Below are 23,689 nucleotides of genomic sequence, written 5' to 3' on the forward strand. Positions count from 1 at the left end.
ACAAGAACACCTGTATCTCCCATGGGGTTATAGGCAGCTGGTTCAGCTGTAGAGACCCTAGTCACCTTCTTTCTTATCAGAAATATAAACACCATTCATTCTCTGGATTATCCTTTCCTTCTACTTTACCCCCAGAATATTTGGATTACATTTCTATTGTTACACTTATCATAGCTAAACATATGTTATGAGATAGAAAGCAGGGTATCATCTTGTATATCATCAAGCTCTCTCAATACTAGCACATAGGAAACTTAATAAATGTTTGTGGAGCTGAACCATGAAGCATTCCCAAGATCGCATTCAGATCTTGTAATTTCCTACTCCACAGTCTTTCCACTGTTGCACATATTTACAATCCTATGAAATTACTTAGAAATTTCCAGATGCAAACTTAAAAAAAAAATCCTTACATGGACATATCTTATTTCTTAGCGTAACTAAATGAAATATGTTTATTTTCAACTTTTATTAAATTAACACAATCCTTTAGGAGTATCTGTCTCAGTACAGCATAATAGACAGCTATTTATTGCCAACTTCTCCACAGGCAAAGAAGATATAATCTAAAATAGAAAAGCAGTGGGTATTATATGGCTTCAGGTAAGGTAAGAATAAATGGTCCACTATTTATTTGTATCCTTTATTTTTCATTTCTAAGTATGTTTGATGATCGCATCTACTTTTGATTCCTAAAAACAATTCTAGAAGGCTTCCATATTTGTCACTTCCTCTCAGGTGTCATGAGTTACAATCTGGTGGATTTTGTGCCACAGGAAGGGGGTACTAGGTAATTTTCGGAGACCTTTCATGATGAACCCATCCCCACACTACAGTGCCTTGCTTATATAGTCCCTGCAGCAATGTTTGTGTATTGATGCTACCCCCAAATCTCTCCAACAGTTCTTGACCAGAAATGGGATCTTGACCCCTCGGTGGGCTAAACATTAGGTCTTCTTTGGAATAAGTAATGGAGACAAAAAGACAAAGATATAGTTTCTCCACAAGTCTAAAGCCATAATGGGTAACTAACACCCTGTTGTAGGCAGCACCATTTTTATAAAGATGTTGAAAGAGAATTACCAAACAAAGCAGTACAAAGCAGCAGAGATGAGAGGCAGATGAAGAATACCACTGGGTCCAGCCCTTCCCGTCCTCATTCACTGTTATCTTTGAGCTCATGAAATGTACATTTTTATGCTAAATTCTTTATTCTGATAAGGCTAGCTTGAGATGATTTCTTCTGCAGTCAGAGAGTCCTCACTAATATATTTGGTAGCAAGTAGCTAACAGAAAGGTCACAGAATGTATAATAAAATCTATGAAACAGATCTCTAAAAACAACTTCAAGAAGCTTATTGCTGCGCTTAGCATTGTTTGAGCATGCAGCGCTTCGGCCTGTGTTTTTGAAAAATAGTAATAATAACAGTTTCTCTTAAGTCACTGAAAGGCTTCTTATGCTACAGATCCTTTTTACAGAATCTAATGAAAAATCTCAAGGTTTATTTAGAAAGAGTAACAAATTTCCTGCTTATGTTAATTCCTGTATCCTTACATTTTGGTATTATTTTTGGTGTGAATCAAAAGACAAAAATTTGATGTGCAACATTTTTATTTAAATGTAATCTATAGACATAAGCAATGTTTTTGGTGATTCTCAGAAGCAATAATGTGAACAAAACATAGCTAGTCTTCAGTAGTCACGTAGTGGATACCAACTATGCATTCGGAGCTAGATACTGGGCACACGAGAAAAGGACTGGTTAATATGGAAACAGTTAAGTCATAATACAACATAATAGGCTGTAACTGTCTTCCTGAGGACAACATTCTGACAGCTCAGTGACTGAACCTGAAGGGAAATCAGGATGTTTTTGTTTGGTGTCAAAAATGTGTGGGTTTGTATAGCTCTGTCAGGCAGCGGGTGTGGAAAGCCATGTGTTTTGGGGGAATGGTGAGAATTTTTCCAAAGACTAGGGGGTAGAAGGGTAGGGATGGTGGAACGTTAAACTTGGTGCAGTGGTCTTTGAACATTGCCATTTGAGTTTCCCTAAAATAATTTAGAAAAAAAGAAAAAAAACCTCTCTCCTTTTATATTATTAACATCTAAAATTTTTATTATGAGTTTAGTGGTTGCAAAGGATATAATTTCTGAAATATTTTATGCGAGTTCCTTAAAATTATTGAAATTGTCTGCCATGAAATCTAAATGACAAAGTCATTCCTGCTCTCTCCTCAACTCTGACTTAATGTTCAGAAAAAGACAATGTTCAGAAAAAGAAATGTTAAAATGTGTTCCATGACAATCATCTCGATTGATTTTCAAATTCTAAGTAGGAAAGGAGAGAGAGGGAAAAAAAGAAGTAACTTGACAATGGATTCCTCTCCTACCTTTCCTTTTAGTACTTCTTCATCCAAGTATCTTGGTACATGAGTCCCTTTTGGGGGGCTGTATTCTCAGTTCATACCCCTGTTTGACTCCCTGGGGGGTTTGCCTTTGTCCTCCCCTGTTCATTTATTTTGATGAGACTGAAGTTAAGTGTGAGGTGAAAGAAGAAATGGGAAAGAAGCAGCAGGCCAGATGCACCTTTTTCAATCAGAAGAGTAGGTTAAATTTGAATGCCTTGTTGAAACTACTTTTGCTGTACACTTTTGAGAAGTCTCTGAGACCTAAGGTAAGCATCCTCTAGGCAGGAGACCTCTGGTAGAGAGAATCGGGGCAGCTCCAGTTTTGGCCTATCTGGTTCCTCTGAGGGGCTCCTCTCCTCAGTCCCACAAATGAGAACTTCATCATCTTGGCCTCTGGGGCAGCATGTGTAGTGAGCAATTCAGGAGATCATTAACAGGACAGAATACGGTCTTGAGTGATTATTTGTGTTGGGCAATAATAGGGAATAAAACCTTTTGAGATTTTGGAACTTAGAAGAGAAGGTGCTAGAGAGAGGGAAGTGGACAGGGAGGTAAATCAGAGCGTCACAGGCAGAGATACTGTCTGGAACCTCAAGTGTTGGACCTTGCCTGCCTCTTCTCGGAACTGGAGACTAATATTTGGGTACCTGATTGAGTGAGCTATTTCAAGAAGGTAATTTAAAAACAACAAAATGCTTTTCTTCTTTTACAGTCATTTATTTCTACATCCTGTTTTATTAATCATCCTTCCTTCTCGGTCCAGTTCACATAGGTTGGGCAAATTTCATAGCTGTATCATCACTTTTAATGATCAAATGTTACTTTTTAATGATTAAAAGGTAATCCAACCCACTTGAAAGATGCCAATATCAGATTCTAACCTCAGTTTTCATCCTACTCCTTCCCCATTTCAGACTTGACATTTGACTGTAACTACTGCTTAGTAGTTACTTAGGGTAAGGAAGAAGATGAGGGTCATGCTCTGGATTTGATACATTCCCACCCCTTTTCTTGAGGCTTAACTCTCTGGTGCAGACACTGAGAAGAGGGGGAAATGGGTGCCTGGAACATTCCTACTACCTAGTTAGCTGTCCTAGTACGGGGCCCCTCTTTCCACCCCCACTGTTTGTACAATGCATTTGTGTAGTCCTGACTTTTCTGGTGGACTTCTCCTGTGACAGACTCCATGGTGATAGTATATGGAATTTGAGTGTATGTGTAAATCAGCTTCATTGGGCCCCTTCTATAATTAAATAAAAGAAAGGGGGAAAAAAGGCAGCTATGTCAGCTGTCATCTCGGTCTGGCCTCCAGTACCCTCTCCAGGAGAGGCATCACCTCACCTAAACTAGCAGCTGCCTGAACAGCCATACAACTCCAATTTGTCTCTGTTTTCTGTGCTTCTTCAGATTCACTGAAGAAGGAAGCTCTACATTTTCTTCCTTTCCTTTGGAGGATCATGCACAACCAGGATGCAGCTAAGCCCCCACTGCCATCTCCTGTCTTCTTACTGTTCTCTGGTATATTATACCACAGATCTTTTAAGGCCAATGATGCAGAATATTCTCATGTCTATTTTCAGAAGACTAAACCAAAAATTATCTTTGTCTGAAACCATACATATGTCAAATAGTCCCAAGAACTTTTCTTTTTCTATATTTTGCTCTAATAAGCACCAGGAAGCAGATTTTACAGCTTTTTCACCTTTTTATCTGAATCTCACCAATCTGAACTGTTGATTCTCTTGGAGACCTCCTATTTGGTGTTGGGTGGTGCTGGTGGTGGCATATCCTTCCCCTTCTTTGTTGGAAAGAGGTAAAACTTCTTACCATAAATGCTGCACTACCCTAAAGACAATGACTCCAAGAATACCTCTTCCTGTTTTCTTTTCAGTCTTTTCCTTAGGGTAGACCAGAGAGATGAAAGATTGGGTGATGACAGTATAAATGGTTCTGCTTCCATTACAAGCCTTAGTGGGTTGTATTTGATGATCCCAATTACTGGTAGTCTTTGACAGCTAGGAACCTCTTATTTGAGGAATGTAGCCAGTTTCCCTCAGTTTCTTGTTAATCTTCTGCTAGAGGAGTTATTGGCACCTAAGAACTCTGGTGTGTTCAGATAGAGTGATATAAGCAGTTATGTCTAAGCTTTTCATCTTTAAATAATGAAGTTACTCTATTTCTGGTACTTCAGAGGTGGGTTCCAGATATGGAAATGACAGATACTAATATCCTACATGTTGAAGTCTTTGTATCTAGAAAACGATTCTATGTAGAAATCTAGAAAATGGTTGAATGCATAGTATGGATGTGGAGATTAGAAGAAAATTTCAGTAAGGGAAAGATGTTCTGAAGCCATTAACATATAGACAACATTAAATCTTTGGAGATGAATGACAGCTCCCATGGTGAATATGTAGATAGGAAGGAAAGCAGATATAGAGGGAAAGTATAAAACTGAAGGACAGAAATGAGAGAGAAAAAGAAGTAGCTGTCAGGTTGTGGTGTAGTGCCAACAGCATTTGTTTAAGAGATTGCTCCATAGCCCCCATGGTACAGACGGTCCAACACATATCTGCAGGAGTGAAATTTAGGGTTCTCTTTGAATATCTCACTGGTTGTGTTAATATGACAACTTGTTCACATATTGTGATGATTAATTTTATGTGTCAATTTGGCTAGGCTATAATGCCCAAATGTTTACCCAACACTAGTCTAGATGTTGCCATGAAGGTATTTTTAGGTATGATTAACATTTACAATCAGCCAAGTTTAAGTAAAGATTCCTTCCATAATGTGGGTGGGCCTTTCAATCATTTAAAGGCTTTAACAGTAAGGACTGAGGTTTCCAGAGGAAGAAGGAATTCTGCCTCAGGGTTACAGTATAGAAGTACTACCTTATTTCTAGCCTGATACATTTGCCTGGTGGATTTTGGACTCAACCCAGCACCATCAACTCATTCCCCCGCCCACCCCCCCAACTGGTGCACTTTTCTTTCTTTTTCTTTTTCTTTTTTTTTTCCATTTTATTTTATTTTTTACAGTGTTTCACAATTGATTGTTTATGCACCACACCCATGCTCCATGCAATACGTGCCCTCCATAATACCCACCACCAGGCTCACCCAACCCCCCACTCCTCTCCCCTCCCAAACCCTCAGTTTGTTTCTCAGAGTCCACAGTCTCTCATGGTTTGTCTCCCCCTCCGATTTCCCCCATCACACTTCTCCTCTCCATCTCCCAGTGTCCTCCATGTTATTCCTTATGCTCCACAAGTAAGTGAAACCGTATAATAATTGACTCTCTCTGCTTGACTTATTTCACCCAGCATAATCTCTTCCAGTCCCATCCATGCTGATTCAAAAGCTGATTCATCCTTTCTGATGGAGGCATAATACCCCATTGTATATATGGACCATATATTATTTATCCATTCGTCCACTGAAGGGCATCTTGGTTCTTTCCACAGTTTGGCAACTATGGCCATTGCTGCTATAAACATTGGGGTACAGATGGCCCTTCTTTTCACTACATCTGTATCTTTGGGGTAAATACCCAGTAGCACAATTGCAGGGTCATAGGGAAGCTCTATTTTTAATTTCTTAAGGAACCTCCACATTGTTTTCCCAAGTGGCTGCACCAACTTGCATTCCCACCAACAGTGTAAGAGGGTTCCCCTTTCTCCACATCCTCTCCAACACTTGTTTACTGTCTTGTTAATTTTGGCCATTCTAACTGGTGTAAGGTGGTATCTCAATGTGATTTGATTTGAATCTTCCTGATGCTAATGATGATGAACATTTTTTCATGGGCCTGTTAGCCATTTGCATATTTTCTTTGGAGAAGTGTCTGTTCATGTCTTCTGCCCATTTTTTGATGTGATTGATGTGATTATCTGTTTTGTGTGTGTTGAGTCTGATGAGTTCTTTATATGTCATGGATACCAACCCTTTGTCTGTAGTGTCATTTGTGAATATCTTCTTCCATTCCATGGGTTGCCTCTTTGTTTTGTTGACTGTTTCTTTTACTGTGCGGAAGCTTTGGATCTTGATGAAGTCCCAAAAGTTCTTTTTTGCTTTTGTTTCCTTTGCCTTTGGAGACATATCTTGAAAGAAGTTGCTGTGACCGATGTCAAAGAGGTTATTGCCTATGTTCTCCTCTAGGATTTTGATAGATTCCTGCCTCATGTTGAGGTCTTGTATCCATTTTGAGTTTATCTTTGTGTATGGTGTAAGAGAATGGTTGAGTTTCATTCTTCTACAGGAAGCTGTCCAACTTTCCCAGCAGCATTTATTGAACAGACTTTTTTCCCATGTATATTTTTTGCTGCTTTGTCTAAGATTATTGGACCCTAGTGTTGAGGATCCATATCTGGGCTCTCTACTCTGTTCTACTGGTCTATGTGCCTGTTTTTGTGCTAGTACCATGTTGTCGTGCTGATCACTGCTTTGTAATAAAGCTTAAGATCAGGCAATGTGTGCCTGTTTTTGTGCTAGTACCATATTGTCGTGCTGATCACTGCTTTGTAATAAAGCTTGAAATCAGGCAACGTGATGCCCCCAGTTTTGTTTTTCTTTTTCAACATTTTCCTAGCAATGCAGGGTCTCTTCCAGGTCCATACAAATTTCAGGATTGTTTGTTCCAGCTCTTTGAAAAATGCCAGTGGAATTTTGGTCAGGATGGCATTGACAATATAGATGGCTCTAGGCAGTGTAGACATTTTAACAATGTTTATTCTTCCAATCCATGAGCATAGGATGGTCTTCCATCTTTTTGTGTCTTCTTCAATTTCTTTCATAAGTGTCCTGTAGTTCCTCAAGTACGGATCCTTTATCTCTTCAGTTAGGTTTATTCCCAGATATCTTATGGTTCTTGGTGCTCTAGTAAATGGAATTGATTCTCTCATTTCCCTTTCTATATTTTCATTGTTAGTGTATAAGAAAGCAACCAATTTCTGTACATTGATTTTGTATCCTGCCACATTACTGAATTGTTGTATGAGTTCTAGTAGTGTGGGGTGGAGTATTTTGGGTTTTCATATATAGTATCATGTCATCTGCGAAGAGAGAAAGTTTGACTTCTTCTTTGCCAATTTGAATACTTTTTATTTCTTTTGGTTGTCTGATTGCTGTTGATAGGACTTCTAGTACTATGTTGAACAATAGTGGTGAGGGTGGACATCCTTGACGTGTCTCTGATCTCAGAGGGAAGGCTGTCAGCTTTTCCCCATTGAGGATGATATTCACTGTGGGTTTTTCATAGATAGATTTTATGAAGTTGAGGATTGTTCCCTCTATCCCTATACTTTGGATCATTTTAATCAGGAAAGGATGCTGTATCTTGTCAAATGCTTTTTCTGCATCAATTGAGAGGATCATATGTTTCTTTTCCCTTCTCTTACTGATTTGTTCTATCACATTGATTGATTTGGGAATGTTGTACCACCTCTGCATTCCCTGGATAAATTCCACCTGGTCATGGTGGATAATCTTTCTAATGTTTTGTTGGATCCTATGAGCTAGGTCCTTGTTGAGAATCTTAGGATACATATTCATCAGGGATATTGGTCTGAAATTCTCCTTTTTGGTGGGGTCTTTGCCTGGTTTGGGGATCAGGGTAATGCTGGCTTCATAAAAAGAGTCTGGAAGTTTTCCTTCTGTTTCTACTTTTTGAAAGAGCTTCGGGAGTATAGGTATTATTTCTTCTTTGAATGTTTGATAGAATTCTCCAGGGAATCTGTCAGGTCCTGGGCTGAGGTTTTTGATCACTGTCTCAATCTCCCAGTACCATCAATTCTTGCTTGAATTTCCAACTTAGCATCCTGCCCTACAAGTTTCATGCTTGCCAGCCCCCACAATTATATGAGCCAATTCTTTAAATCTCTATTTCAGTATATTAATACTTTAAATTACTATAATTAAAATGATTTCATTAATATTATGTATCATTTGCATAATTATATAAGCATGATGTAATATAATACATATTTGTAGAAATATGTTTAAGATATCTTCTATCAAGATTAATATATTTATATAATTTGTCAATATTCTATATTATATGTGTTAATATAGTAAGATATTTTAAGATATATACCCATAAATACACACACACACACACACACACACAGAGAAATAATAGAATATCTATCTGATCATTTCTGTTTCTCTAGAGAATCCTAATACATGTGTGCATTCTAGCACAAAATTGTTATTTCACTTAGTAAGTGCATATATCTTTCTCACTAGATTACAAACTCCTTTAAGTCCACACTGATTCTCATTCATGTTTGTATCCACATTGTCTGGTATATTTAAAGCACATAAAAATAATTAATGAATTAATAGAGGAGTAAGATCTTTTGATATTAATAAGATTGAAGATGTCATTTTTTTTTCTCCTGATGAACACCGTAGGTCTATAATAATTGTCTTAATTTTTATATACCAAGATTGGTGTCTGCTAATTACCATGATTGAGGGCTGGAGATCTGAGAAGAATTCATTACGTATACAAAAAACTACCACCAAGGAAAATGCAGTTATCCAGTATTCTGTGACACATTGGTATTGGTGGAGATCTAAGTCTTTGATCACACATTCTGGCATGCAAGGGATGATGCATTTCTTTAATTCCTTTAAATGTCATTAAATCTTAGTCTGAGCCCTTATCTTGCTCAGTTCATGGAAAAGTCAAGCATTTTCATTCCTGGGGTGACATATATTCCATATGGGTGATAGGAAAGATGGATATTGGGCAGGAAGCTCCCAGGATCCTGAATGGCAATGTAGATTGTAAGCTCTTCTTACTTTTTGTTATGTTTGGTTTGGTTTTTAATTCAAATATGAAAAATATAAACTATTATATTAAGTTTCAGGTATATAATAAAATGATTCAAAAAATTCTACACATTTCTCAAACCATTAGTTTGTTCTCTGTATATGAGTTTTATTTTTTGGTCTTTTTGCTTTGTTTTCTTTTTTTTTAATGAAATTCCACATATGAGTGAAATCATATATCACTTACATCACTCAGCATTATAACCCGCTAGATCTACCCATGTTGTTGCAGATGGTAAGACTTAATTCTTCCTAATGGCTGAGAAATATCCCACTGTATGTATGTGTACATATATATCACATTTTTTTTTTTAAATTTTGTTTAGAGAAAGAGAGTAAGAAAGAATGTGAACAGGGGGAGAGGGAGAAGGAGACAGAGAGCATCCCAAGCAGACTCTAAACTGAGTGCAGAGCCCGATTGGTAACTTAATCTCACAATCCTGAGCTTACGACCTGAGCTGAATCAAGGGTCATATGCTTAACTGATAGAACTACCCAGGTGCCTATATACCACATTCATCTATGATGGAAACTCGAGTTGCTTCCATAATTTGGTTATTGTAAATAATGCTTCAATAAACATCAAAATATGTATATTTTTTCAAATTAGTACTTCTCTTTCCTTTGGGTAACTGCTCACTAGTGGAAATGCTATTTTTAATGTTTAAGGAACCCCCATACTGTTTTCTATAGTAGTTGTACCAATTTGCCTTACCACCTATGGTGTGAGGGTTCCTCATTCTCTATGTCCTCGTGAACACTTCTTATTTCTTGTCATTTTTTATCTTAGGTATTCTGATAGGTGTGAGGTGCTGTTTCATTGTGGTTTTGATATGCATTTCCCTAATGATTAGTTGACATTTACCATCTTTTCATGTGTCTGTTGGCCATCTGGATATCTCCTTTGGGAAAAATGTCATGACCTGACATTAAGGTCAGATCCTCTGCCCATTTTTAGCCCGGTTGTTGTTTGGATGTTGAGTTATTTAAGTTCTTGATATCTTTTGGATGTTAACTCTTTATCAGATGTATTATTTGCAAATATCTTCTCCCATTCAGCGGGTTACCTTAATGTTTTTTCAGTTGTTCCCTTTGCAGTGCAAAAGCCTTTTTTAATGATACAATCCCGGTAGTTGAATTTTGCTTTTGTTTCCCTTGCCTGAGGAGACCAATCTAGAAAAATGTGTCAGAAATAGCACAGCCTATGTTTTCCTGTAGAGTTGATGGCTTCAGGTCTCACACTTAGATCTTCAATCCATTTGCGTTTATTTTTTTGTATGGCATAAGAAAGTGGTCACGGTTCATTCTTTTGCATGTAACAGCCCAGTTTTCCCAGCACCGTTTATTGAAGAGACTCAATTGCGTATTCTTGTCTCCTTTGTTGTAGATTAACTGACCATATAAGCATGGTTTATTTTGAGGCTCGCTAATCTGTTCTATTGATCTATGTGCCAGTAGCATACTGTCATGATTACTACAGCTTTGTAGTATAGTTTGAAATCTGGGGTTGTGACACATCCAGTTTTCTTCTTTTTCAAGATGACTGTGGCTGTTTGGGGTCTTTTGTGATATCATATAAAATTTTAGGATTATTCTAGTTCTGTTAAAAATGCTGTTGGTATTTTGAAAGTGATTGCTTTAAATCTGTAGATTACTTTGGTAGTATGGACAATATAACACTGTCCTCTCAATTCATGAGCATGTATTATCATTCCATTTGTTTCTGTCATCTTTAATTTCCTTCTTGAATTTGTTAAGAGTTTTCAGAGTAAAGGTCTTTCACCTTGGTTAAGTTCATTCTTGGTAGTTCATTATTTTTGGTGCGATTGTAAATAGGATTATTTTCTTAATTTCTCTTTCTGCTACTTCATTATTAGTGTATAGAAATGCAGTAGATTTCTATATGTTAATTTTGTATCCTGTGAATTTACTGAATTCATTTATCAGTTTTAGTAGTTTTGTGGTGGAATATTTATGGTTTTCTACAGAGTATCTGGCATCTGCAAATAGTGAACGTTTTACTTCTTTTCTTATGAATTTAGCTGCCTTTTATTTCTTTTCTTGTCTGATTGCTGTGGCCTATCATAGCAATCAGACAAATCCCGGTACTTTGTTGAATAAAACTGATGAGAGTGGACATCCTTGTTTTATTCCTGGTCTGAGAGACAAACTCTCAGTTTTTCACCACAGAGTATGATGTTAGCCATGTTTTTGTTTTGTTTTGTTTTCATATATGGCCTATATCATGTTGAGGTATGTCCCCTCTAAAACCATTTTACTGAGAGTTTTTTAATCATGAATGGATGCCATCCTTTCTCAGATGATTTTTCTGCATTTATGGAGATGATGATATGATGTTTATCCTTTCTCTTGTTAATGTAATAGATCACACTGATTTGTAAATATTGAACCACTGTTATCTCTGAAATAAATCCCACTGGATCATGGTGAATGATTTTTTTAATGTATCATTGGATTTTATTTGCTAATATTTGTTGAGGATTTTTACAACTATGTTCATTAGAGATTGGCCTTGTTTGCTTTTTTTCCTAGTGTCTTTATCTAGTCTTGGTATCAGGGTAATGATGGCCTTGTCCAGTGAATTTCGGAGTCTTTCCTTCATCTTATATTTTTTTGGAATAGTTTGAGAAGAATAGGTATTAACTCTTGAATAGGTATTAACTCTTCTTTAAATATTTGATAGAATTCATATTCCAAGCCATCTGGTCCTGGACTTGTATTTGTTGGGAGTTTTTTGATTACTGATTCAGTTTCATTGATGGCATTTATGCCATCAGTCTAACAAGAGAAAGGATAAAAGCCATCTCCATAAATGCAGAAAAATCATCAGATAAAGTATGGCATCCATTCATGATAAAAAAAAAAACTCAATTCAAATTGTGTATCTCTTCCTGATTCAGATTTGAAGGTTATATGTTCCTAAGAATTTATCCATTTTTTTCTAGGTTGTCCAATTTGTTAGCATATAATTTTTCAAAATCTCTATTATTGCTGTATTTCTGTGGTTTCAGTGGGTATTTCTCCTCTTCATTTCTGATTTTATGTATTTGAGTCCTCTCTCCTTGGATGAATCTGGCTCAAGGTATATCGATCGGTTTTGTTGATATTTAAAAAAAAAAAATAGTACCTGGTTTCATTGATCTGTTCTCTTGTGGGTTTTTTTTTTTTCTTTCATTCTCTGTTTCATTTATTTACACTCTAATATTTATTATTTTGTTCCTTCTACTGGTTTGGGGCTTTGTTTTTCTTTTTCTTGCTCCTTTAGGTGTAAGGTTAGGTTGCTTATTTGAGATTTTTCTTCCTAAGGTGGACCTATATTGCTATAAACCTCCCTTTTAGAACAGCTTTTGCTGTCTCCCAAAGATTTTTGGACCCATTTGCTGTTTAGTAGTGTGTCATTTAGCTTCCATGTATTTGTGTTCTTTTCAGATTTTTTTCTTGTGATTGATTTACACATTTTGTGGTCAGAGAAGATGCATGATATAATTTCATTTCTTTTGAATTTGCTGAGACTTGATTTATGGCCTAATAATCTGTTCTGGAGAATGTCCCATGTGCCCTTGAAAACAATGTGTATTCTATTGTTTTTGAATGGGGTTCTCTGAATATATCTATTGGATCCATCTAGTCCAATTTGCCTTCCAAAGCCACTCTTCCCTTACTGATTTTCTGTCTGGATGATTTATCCATTGATATTAGTAAGGTGTTAAAAGTCCCCTACTATTATTATATTAATGTCAGCTTAATCCTTAATATCGCTTAATAGTTTTTTTTTTTTTTATGTATTAGGTGCTTCCATGATGGGTGTGTAAATATTTACAATTGTTATATTCTCTTGTTTGATTGTTTCCTTTATCATTGGGTACTGTCCTCACCTCTTGTTACAGTCTTTAAGATTTATTTAATCTTATTTGTTTCATTTGCATGGTAAATGTTTTTCCACCCTTTGCTTTCAATTTGTATGTGTCTTTAGGTGTGAAGTGAGTCTCTTGTAGGCAGCATATACCTAGGTCTTGGTCTTTTATCACAGTTACAGCATAAAAGGTGTAACTAAGGGGTTCCTGAGTGGCTCAGTGGCTTAAGCCTCTGCCTTCGGCTCAGGCAATGATCTCAGGGTCCTGTGGTTGAGCCCCGCATGGCATCAGGCTCTCTGCTTAGCAGGGAGTCTGCTCCCCCACCCCACTTTGCCTGCCTCTCTGCCTATTTGTGATCTCTGTCAAATAAATAAATAAAATCTTAAAAAAAAAAAGTGTAACTAAACACTGGAGTTTTTAGTTCATTTACATTCAGAGTAATTAGCAATGGGTATGTATTTATTATCATTTTGTTACTTGTTTTATGGTTGTTTGGATAGTTCTAACCTGTATCTTGTTTTTCTTGCTCTCTTCCCTTGTGATTTGCTGACTTTTAGTGATCCACTTGAATTCCTTTCTCTTTATGTTTTGCATATCTGTTATAGGTTTTTGATTTGTGGTTGTCATTGGGTTGATGTATAATATCCTATGCATATAGAAATCTACAGTAGTTGAAGGTTGCTGAAGTTGGAACCCATTCTAAAAGCACAAAATCTTACCCCTCCATGTTTTATGCATATGATATCATATTTTGCATCTTTTATTTTTAATTAGTGGAGATAAACACATTTATTTATTTACTTACTTATTTCCAGTGTTCCAAATTCACTGTTTATGCACCATACCCTGTACTCCATGCCCATACAGTGAAGAGCATTTTAAACATTTGTCCGGGAACTCTTTAACAGTCCTGTGTTATAAATCATAGCCTTGTTGGATAGAGTAATCTTGGTTGTAGATCTTTTTTTTCCTTTCAGCATTTTGAATGGATCATGCCCTTCTCTTCTGGTCTGCAGAGTTTCTGCTAAAACAGTAGCTAAGAGGCTTTATGGGGTACCTGTCTTCTGTTCTCTTGTTGCTTTTGAAGTCTTCTTTTTATCATTACTTTTTTCCATTTTAATTATTATATGGCTTGGTGTGAACCTCCTTAGGTTGATTTTGGGGCTCTCTCAGCCCCTTGCATCTAGATTTCTGTTTCCTTCTCCAAATAAGGGAAAATTTTAGCTATTTTTTTCTTTAAATCGATTTTATGCTCCTTTTCTTTCTCTTCTACTTGGATCCCTATAATGTGAGTGTTATTACACTTGATGTTGTTGCTGAGTTTGTTTAACCTATTCTCAATTTCTATTACTCTTTTCTTTCTGCTCTTCAGCTGTTTATTTTCCATTATTCTGTTCTCCAGGTCCTTCATGTGTTCTACTTCCTCTAATCTACTGTTTATTTCATCTAGTGTATTTTTAATTTCAGTTATTGAGGACTTCATTTTTGGGTCTTTTTTATGTTTTTTATCTCTTTGTTAAAAGTCTCACTGAGATCCTCCATTCTTTTTTCTAGTCCAGTAAGTTCTTTACGATCATTACTTTGAATTCTATTAGGCATATTGCTTATCTCCTTTTCCTTTAGCTTTTTGCTGTGATTTTGTCCTCTTGCCTCATTTGTGATCTATTCTTATGTCCCTTCATTTTGTTTAAGTCTCTGTGTTTATTACTCTATAGTAGGAAAATCAGTTATGTCTTCTGATTTAAAATTAGTGGCCTTACAAAGAAGAGGTCCTGTGGTGCCTTTTAGAGCACTGCTCCCTGTTCACCAGAGCCAGTCACAACAGAGGCGTTTCCTTTATGTATTGCATGCATCCTGTTATGGCTGAGCCTTGTTTGCCCTCTGTCCAGTTGGCTACAGTGGCCCCCTTTCTCTGTTCTGGGTAAGGTATGATCCTTATGCTGTTGAAGGCCCAATCCGTGGTTACCTTGGGCTTTAAGTTGGTTCAGACCAAATGCCTACCATCAGCCCATTTGCTGGGGCTGTGGTAGCATCAAATTGTAGGACGCTTTTCCTGCATCATTTCCTGAGAGGTTTTCATTGGTGAGTGGGGTCTTCACTGAGACCAAATATCTGCCTCCAGTCTGTTGGGGTTGCAGTGGCCCTGAACTACAGGGTTTTTTCCTGTTCCCCATGAGGTTTTTGTTGGTGGATGATGTTGGCAGTCGTTTCAGATGTCTATCCCTAGTCCCCTGATGGGGCTGCAGTGGAACTGGTGTGTATGGTTATCTTCCCCTCTCCCCAGCTCCCCAGGGCAGGAGTCACTTGGGAGTGGTGCTTTGAACTATTGTAGTTGATTGCAGGATGATACTTGTCAGAAGCTGCTATGGAGGGATTCTTCCCCAGTGGAGCAAGTTGGATGGGATAGGTCTGCAGTAGAATGCAGGGCGTGTGGTGTTAGCAGGGTAGGTGAGGAATGTCACTAGTTCCTAGCAGGGCTACTTGTAGAATGAGTTTTGACAGTCACTGCTTTGGAATGACTCCTGCCCAACTGGGTTGGTATGATGGGGCCAGATCCATAGGTAGGGTATACAGTGTTAGCAAGCTAGATAATGAGTGTTCATGCTCATTCTTAAAGGTGTCTGGTTGTCTAAGCTGCCAGGGTGTAGAAATGTCACCTGCCAGTTCTTATGTTTTTGGATAAGTCTCCTAAAAATCCTTGCCCTTGCAGCATGCATTCTGAGATTAGTAAAGAAATCTACTTCATGCATGCCCCAAGTAATTTTCAGATTGCTACTGCTTTGCTATATTTTGGCTGGGTTGTTTGTTATGTTCTGTCTTTAAGGATGGCAACTCAGTTTCCTATTGCCTTCTAGCTCTTCCAAAGTAAAGCCTACTGATTTTTAAAGTACCCAGTTTTAAGCTCTTCTAGTTTATTAAAAACTCCAAAAATTAAGCCCTGCTCATTTTTGGAGTAAAATATTAGGAGGACTGGTCTCTCCAGTGCAGTTTAATCTTGTGGGAGTTTGGTTCTTGACTGTTTGTGCCTCCCACCATTTGTGGTGTCGCTGATGCTCTAGAATTAACTGTACAGAGCCTGTTCTGCCAGTCTTTGAGTCTTTTTCTGGGTTAGTTGCACTGATGTGACTGTTATCTAGGAGGGGAGAAGGTGAGCTTCGGATCCTCCTACTCCACTATCCTCTTGGGCTCTCTCCCTCTAGTAATTGGGGTCTTCTTAGTTTTGCATGAATTCTTTTGGGTACAACTCCTGGTCTCTGTTCTGTATATTGCCTAGAACCTGGAGTCTTGACCTGAAACACTGATGTTTAGAGTTCACTGGGAGGGCCAAGAAAGCATCTCATTTGCAGTTCTGTTGCCTTCCCCAGGTGCCACCAGCAAGTGGGACACTGACACCCTCATGTCTCTTAATCTGTGGGGAATGCCACATTCCCTTTCTTGTCATCAAAACTGCTTTTAACACAATGTGGAAAGTAAACTTAAGGCTTTTTACTGAAAAAAGAAGAATGATTATTGTTAAGTAGGTTCCTACATTCTGCCCAGAAGGAAAGAAATCCACAAAGCGTAGAAACACTAAAGTTACCTGCATGTAAATGAAGTGAAAGAAAAACGAAGGAACTGAAATGTTTCAGAAAATTGTTCTGCCACAGTATATTTTATTTAGCAATCAAAGGCATCACTTACCTGACTGGTACTTTTCTGTTTGCAAGAAAACACACAACTGCGATTATAATATGAATCATCAGGAAAGCTAATCCAATGCCCAGGAAAGTCCATATATCTGGAATTTCAAACCAATTAAAAAGATAAGTATGCAGTGAAAAACGTTCAAAATTCCAAATTTAAGCAAAGAGTCACAGTATCACCTACTATTCTGAGTGTATGTGAACTCTGCAGGGGAAGGGTTCACTTTGATGTGGCATCGATTTCCTTTCCATCCTTGTCCACATCTGAAAAGGAGATAAAACATGATATTTAAATTTTAAAAAGTAGAAAGCTATTTTAGCAGCATTATAATGGAATAAAATGATGAGTGTCAATAAATAATAATACAATGAATGTGGGTAACTTTGATAAGAAACCAAAAATATTAAATAAGAGCAAAAAGAAAATTAAATTTTTATTATTTTCATAATTGAGATGATTTTTAAAAATATAACCTTCTTTAAAAAAAATAAATAAAAATATAACCTTCTTGAAATTATCTCTAAGGTGGGAACTTAGCTTTCACATGCTCTTCTGTTACTTTCAGTATTGATTTGATTTTTACGAATGTCCAATCCACTTTTTTTTTTTTTAAAGATTTTATTTATTTATCAGAGAGAGAGAGAGAATGAGCACAGGCAGACAGAATGGCAAGCAGAGGCAGAGGGAGAAGCAGGCTCCCTGACGAGCAAGGAGCCCGATGTGGGACTCGATCCCAGGACGCTGGGATCATGACCTGAGCTGACGGCAGCTGCTTAACCAACTGAGCCACCCAGGCGTCCCGTCGTCCAATCCACTTTTATTGTTCATTTGTCTCAAAGCTAAAAACTAGTATTTTTCACTAACAAACAGAATTTTTTTCAATATTGATGGAAATATTAAAATTACGTATTTACATAAATCAGACAGTATGTTTATCACTATGTCAGGATGATCCTTCGGTACATAGATTTGAAACCAGGTTAATAACATCATTGGTATATCTGCAGTACTATTATGACTTAATTAATTTTGCTTTATTTGGGGACAGCATAATAAAACCTGGAATACTGGGAGTATTTCCTTTATGGGTGGCTTTCACAACATTCCAAAATGGGGATTAGCTTATATCTCAAAGGGAAATCAGGTTTATTTTTAAGCAGTAAATATGTCAGATTTTTTTTCTGGTACAGTGTGTTTGTGTGTGAGTGTGAAAGCTTATGTATTCATTTTTTTTTTATCAGAAATAACAGGATACAAATTATTTGTATTTGTTTAGTTGAATTTTCTGCCAAGTTCATAGTACATCTCACAAATAGGATTAAAAGGTAGCTTTTGAATATGTGTGCACTGAAGCTGTGTGTTACAAGCAATGCTCTTGCAATACACAGTTGTGTATTTTCCCTCAATCTTTTTGAGCTTGAAAATTTGAATGCCTAATAGCAATTTCTGCACAAAAGCAGTAGCTTCTTTAAATATAAAAAGCTTAGAGTTTCAAGAAGATCCATAAGAAAGCCTTCTTTCTGGGATACCTAGGTGGTTCAGTAGGTTGAGTGCCTGCCTCTTGGTTTCAGTCAGGTCATGATCTCAGGGTCATGGGACTGAGCCCTGCATTGGGCTCTGCACTCAGCAGAGTCAGCTTGTCCCTCTCTCTCTGCTCTTACCCCGTCTTGTACTCTCTCTCTCTCAAGTAAAATCTTAAAAATAAAATAGGAGCACCTGGATGGCTCAGTCAGTGAAGCACCTTGGGTGAACCTGCCTTGGGTTCAGGTTGCGGTCTCAGGGTTCTGGGATGGAAGCCCTGTATCAGGCTCCTTGCTCACCGGGGAGCCTGTTTCTCCCTTTCCTTCTCCAATGCCCCTGTTTGTGCTCTCTCTCTCCCTCACTCTGGCTCAAATAAGTTAAAAAAATAAATAAATAAAATAAAAAAGAATGCCTCTTCCCTTCACAGAACTAGAACAAATAATACCAGAATTTATATGGAACCACAAGAGACCTTGAATAGCCAAAGCAGTCTTGAAAAAAAAAAAGAACAATACTGAAAGATAAAATCCTGAATTTCAAGATATAATGCAAAGAAGTAGTGATCAAAACACTATGGTACTGCCACAGAAATACTTGGATAGAACAGAATGGTCCAGAAATAAACCCATGCTTATGTGGTCAATTAATCTATGAAAAAGGAGACAAGAGTATACATTGGGAGAAAGACAGTCTCTTCAATAAATGGTTCTGGGAAAATTGGACATTCCATGCAAAAGAATAAAACTGGACCATTTTCTTACACCATATACAAAAATAAATTCAAAATGGATTGAAGATATAAGTGCGAGACCTGAAACCATAAAACGCTGAGGAAAGCATAAGCAGTAATTTCTTTGCATTGGCCTTAGCAACATTCTTTTAGATAAATCTTAGGCAAGGGAAATAAAAGCAAAATTAAACTATCAGGACACCACCAAAATAAAGCCTTAAAAAAAGCTTTTGCACAGTGAAGGAAACCATCAAAAAAACAAAACGCAACCTAATGAATGGGAGAAGGTATTTGCAAATGATACATCTGAATTAATATCTGACCATTCAGGTCCTCATTGTCAAGTCATGACATTTTTCCATAGGAGAAATCCAAATGGCCAACAGACACATGAAAAGATGTTCAGCATCAACTAATCATTTGGGATATACATAGGAAAACCACAATAGATACCACCTCACACCTGTCAGAAGGGCTAGAATCAAAAAGAGAAGAAAAAAACAAGTATTGACCAGGATGGAAAAAAAAAAAAAAAGGAACCCTTGTGTACTGTTGGTGGGAGGGAAGATTGGTATAGCTAATACAGAAACAGTATGGAGTTTCCTCAAAAAATTAAAAATAGGAATATCTTATGATTCAGTAAATCCAGTATTGGCAATTTATGCAAAGAATATAAAAACAGTATTTTAAAAGATCAATGAACCATTAAGTTATTGCTACATCATTTAAAATAGTCATGAGGAAGTTTCTTAAGGAAGAAAGTTAAGTGTCCATAAAAGATGAATAGATAAAGAAGATGTAGTATGTGAGTGTGTGTTATCCATGTAAAAGAATTAAGAGTTGCCATTTACAACAACATGGGTGTACTTAAAGGGTATAATGCTAAGTGAAATAAGTCAGACTGAGAAAGACAAATACCAAATTATTTTACTTATATGTGGAGTGTTAAAACAATGTCAGAGACCTCTAGGTAAAGAGGACAAACAATACTTGCCAGAGGGGTGGGCAGTAGGGAATGGGCAAAATGTGTTAAAGGGAGAGGGAGAAACTGCAAGAAAAAATTTCCTTATTTTTTAAAAGTAAAAATACAGGATAAATTGTTTTGATGTCTCTGAAACAATTTTTTGTTGTTGTTGTTTTTTTACTCTTGTCACTCACAAGATGTTTCTTTGTCATTCCTTAGTTTACATTGAATCTACATGCCAGTTTTCACATGCACAGACATTGTGAACTTAGTAATGGGGGACACTTTTTCCTCCTGGGTTATTTTGGCTCCTTTAGATTTTGAAGTTCCACTTCACCAGTGTCAGATCAGAACTACAACAATATTTAGGCAAATTGCAATTTTAAACAAATTGTACGTGCTTGAATGTGCCTATTAAGATAAATTCCAGTGGATGGGGTGCCTGGGTGTCTCAGTGAGTTCAAGCCTCTGCCTTCGGCTCAGGTCATGATCCTGGGGTCCTGGGATCAAGGCCGGCATAGGCAGCGGGCTCTCTGCTCAGCAGGGAACCTCTGTCTGTCTGCTTGTGATCTCTGTCAAATAAATAAGTAAAATCTTAAAACAAAAACAAAAACGGATATTAAAAAAAAATAAATTCCAGTGGAAAGTATTTTGGAATACCAGTGAAAAATAACAGTGGGCGAAACTTCAGGTAAGTTGGCAGAGTAGAAGGATCCCAAGCTCACCTCATCCCTTAGATACAAGTAGGTAACACCCATGTAAAGTACAGATAAAGCAGAAAATGACCCAAAGACTGATGGAACAGACTCTCCACAGATAAATATAGAGAAAAGACCATTTTGAAGAGGGTTGGAAGAGCAGAGGTCTGGTTGGGAGCCAAACTGACCTGCAAGTGTATGTTTTGAGAGGGATATCCACATGTGGAGGGGAGAGGAGCACACCAGACACCCCAGGCACAGGGGAACCTTGCTGAGAAGATAAATCCCCATAACATTTGGCTTTGAAAACCAGAGGGTCTTAATTTCATGCATTTTCATAATCACTAGGGCTTAACACTTGAAATCAACCGGTTTAGCTGTGGGAGAGCCAGAGGGGGGTAGGCAGCAGAGTTCCACCCTTAAAGCGACCAGCATAACAGCTTCCCTGAAATGCAGTATAGAAGCAGCAGTTTGAAAAACACCTAAGGTATATAGGAAGATTTATATCCTAATCTCAGAACATATCCCAGAGGGGCAGGGATCTTTGGGAGACTGTTCCAAGAACAAGAGTGGGTGGCACCATTTCCTTGCACCATCCCCCAGCCTAGAAACGATAATACCTGTAGGAACTGGTACAACTTGATTACTTTCCACCTAGCTAGTGGCCCGACCCCACCCACTCAAACCAGTCCTCACCAGTTTTCCAAAGCAGCCACAGGTCCCCTCCCACAGACTGAAACAGTGCAAGTGAGCTTCACCCTGCCTCTGAATTTTCCTGCAGACCTGTCTCCTCCGCAGGAGTTTTCCAAAGCAGCTACAGGACTCCTCCTAGAGTAGACTTGCGCAAACCTTGCTGACATTGATGTGTAACCACTGTGTTCTCTTGCTGACCTGTCCTGTTCAATATGCCCTTGGAGAGAGTCCATCCAAAGCATAGCAGTGTGCAAGCAGCCCAAACAGCCACTAGCACTACTTCAAAGTGACTCCTGCACAATGGAGAGGGGGAAAAAACAAAAAACACACATGTACCAGTTCAGTTGTAGCCACAGCAGTGGGCTGGGGGCAGGCATCTACTCTGAATATAGGCTGTGCCCACCAATGAAAGCTTCTCTGGGGATGTCACTCAGGTGCTATTATGGCTCTGAAAAAAATTCCTGATCTGATCCATCTCAAGCTCAAGGTGGCCCCTGCCTGGTCTTTCAATAGAAGGGCTAATTGCTGCCCACAACAGAAGAGAGCCATTGAGCCAACTGGAATGATGACAAATGTGGCTCCGACACAGTGGTAGGGTACATGCAGTACTACAGGCTGCATCTCTGAAGTGTCAGGTTCTGGTGAATGGGGGACATAGCATGGCAAGACACTACAGGACCTCTTCATCTAGCCACTACTTTCAAGTGAAGGAGCTATAGCTGAATATCCTAACACAGAGAAATACTGAGAGTTATTTAGACAAAATGAGACAGAAGAATCTGTCCCAAATGAAAGAAAAGAACAAAATCTCAGTAAAAGAACTACCCGGAATGGAGATAATATGCCTCATAAGGAATTTAAAGTAATGGTCAGAAAGATACTCCCTGAACTTGAGGAAAGAGTAGAGGATCTCAGTAACACCTCCAACAAAGAGATGGAAAACATAAAAAAGAAGCCATAAGAGATGAATAAATAAATGAAATTAAAAATACAGTAGAGGGAATAAGTAGTAGACTAAGGGAAGGAAAATTATGAATCAGCGACCTGGAAGACTCAGTAATGGAAAGCAGTCAAGCTGAACAGGAGAAAAAAATAAAAATGAGAAAAAACATTAAGGGCACTCAGCAACACCATCAAGTGTAATAACATTCACATTATAGAGATCCCAGAAGGAAAAGAGAGAGAAAAGGGGGAGGAAAACTTAGATGCATGATGCACAGAGCCCCAAAGAAAGCCAACCCAAGGAGTTCTATACCAAGAAATAAAGTAATTTAAGTGGTGAAAAGTAGTGACAGAATTTTAAAAACAGATCCCTACAAGGGAAACCCCATGTCAGCTGACTTCTTTTTTCACAGAAATTTTGCAGGCCAGAAGGGAGTGGCATCATATATTCAAAGTACTAAAGGAAAACAAAACAAAAACAAAACCCAAACCTAAAACCAAGAATACTTTATCCACCAAGACTGTCATTCAGAATGGAAGAGATTAAAGTGTTTTTCAGAAAAACAAAAGTTAAAGGAATTCATCACTATTAAACCAGTCTTATAAGATCTATTAAAATGGGACCCTTTGATTTGAAAGGAAAATGTAGGCAGCAGTAAGAAAAGTAGGAAGCACAATAGCAGTAAAATTAAGTATATCAATAAAAATCAGTCGAGGGATTCACACAATGAAAGAAGGTAAAAAATGACACCATATACCTAAAATGTGGGGAGGAGAACAGTCAGTTTTAGTGCTTTTACCGTGGTTTCAAACTTAAGTGACCATTAACTTAATAAAGACTACTGCATGTATAAATGTTATATATAAACTTAGCAGTAACCACAAATTAAAAACAGGTAATAGATAAACAACAAGTAAAGAGAAAGGAGAATCCAAGCATGTAACTCAAGAAAGCCAGCAAACCATGAGGGAAAAGAGTAAGAGAAGAAAGGAACAGAGAAGAACTACAAAACAACCAAAAAAAATAAGTAAATAAAAGTGAAAGGGCAGTAAGTACATACCAGCAATAATTACTTTGGATATAAATGGACTAAAAGCTCCCATCTAAAGACATAGGGTGACAGAATGGATTCAAAAGCAACACCCTATATGCTATGTACAAGACATTCATTTCAGGGTGCCTGGGTGGCTCAGTGGGTTAAAGCCTCTGCCTTCGGCTCGGGTCATGATCTCAGGGTCTTGGGATTGAGCCCCACTTTGGGCTCTCTGCTCAGCGGGGAGTCTGCTTCCCTTCCTCTCTCTCTGCCTCCTTGTGATCTCTGTCGAATAAATAAAAA

The 23,689-nt window shown here is 37.8% G+C and overlaps 1 protein-coding gene across 1 annotated transcript in view; it reads right to left on the bottom strand.

Annotated features, from left to right (window-relative positions):
- The window catches only part of MALRD1 (MAM and LDL receptor class A domain containing 1), a 751,478-nt gene that overhangs the window by 22,679 nt on the left and 705,110 nt on the right, over positions 1-23,689 (bottom strand). The window contains 2 exon segments of the mRNA XM_059404562.1: positions 16,802-16,898; positions 16,988-17,067. Of these exon segments, the coding sequence (XP_059260545.1) occupies positions 16,802-16,898; positions 16,988-17,067 (177 nt within the window).

This window comes from Mustela nigripes, chromosome 6 (assembly GCF_022355385.1).
Source record: "Mustela nigripes isolate SB6536 chromosome 6, MUSNIG.SB6536, whole genome shotgun sequence".
Lineage (NCBI taxonomy): Eukaryota > Metazoa > Chordata > Mammalia > Carnivora > Mustelidae > Mustela > Mustela nigripes.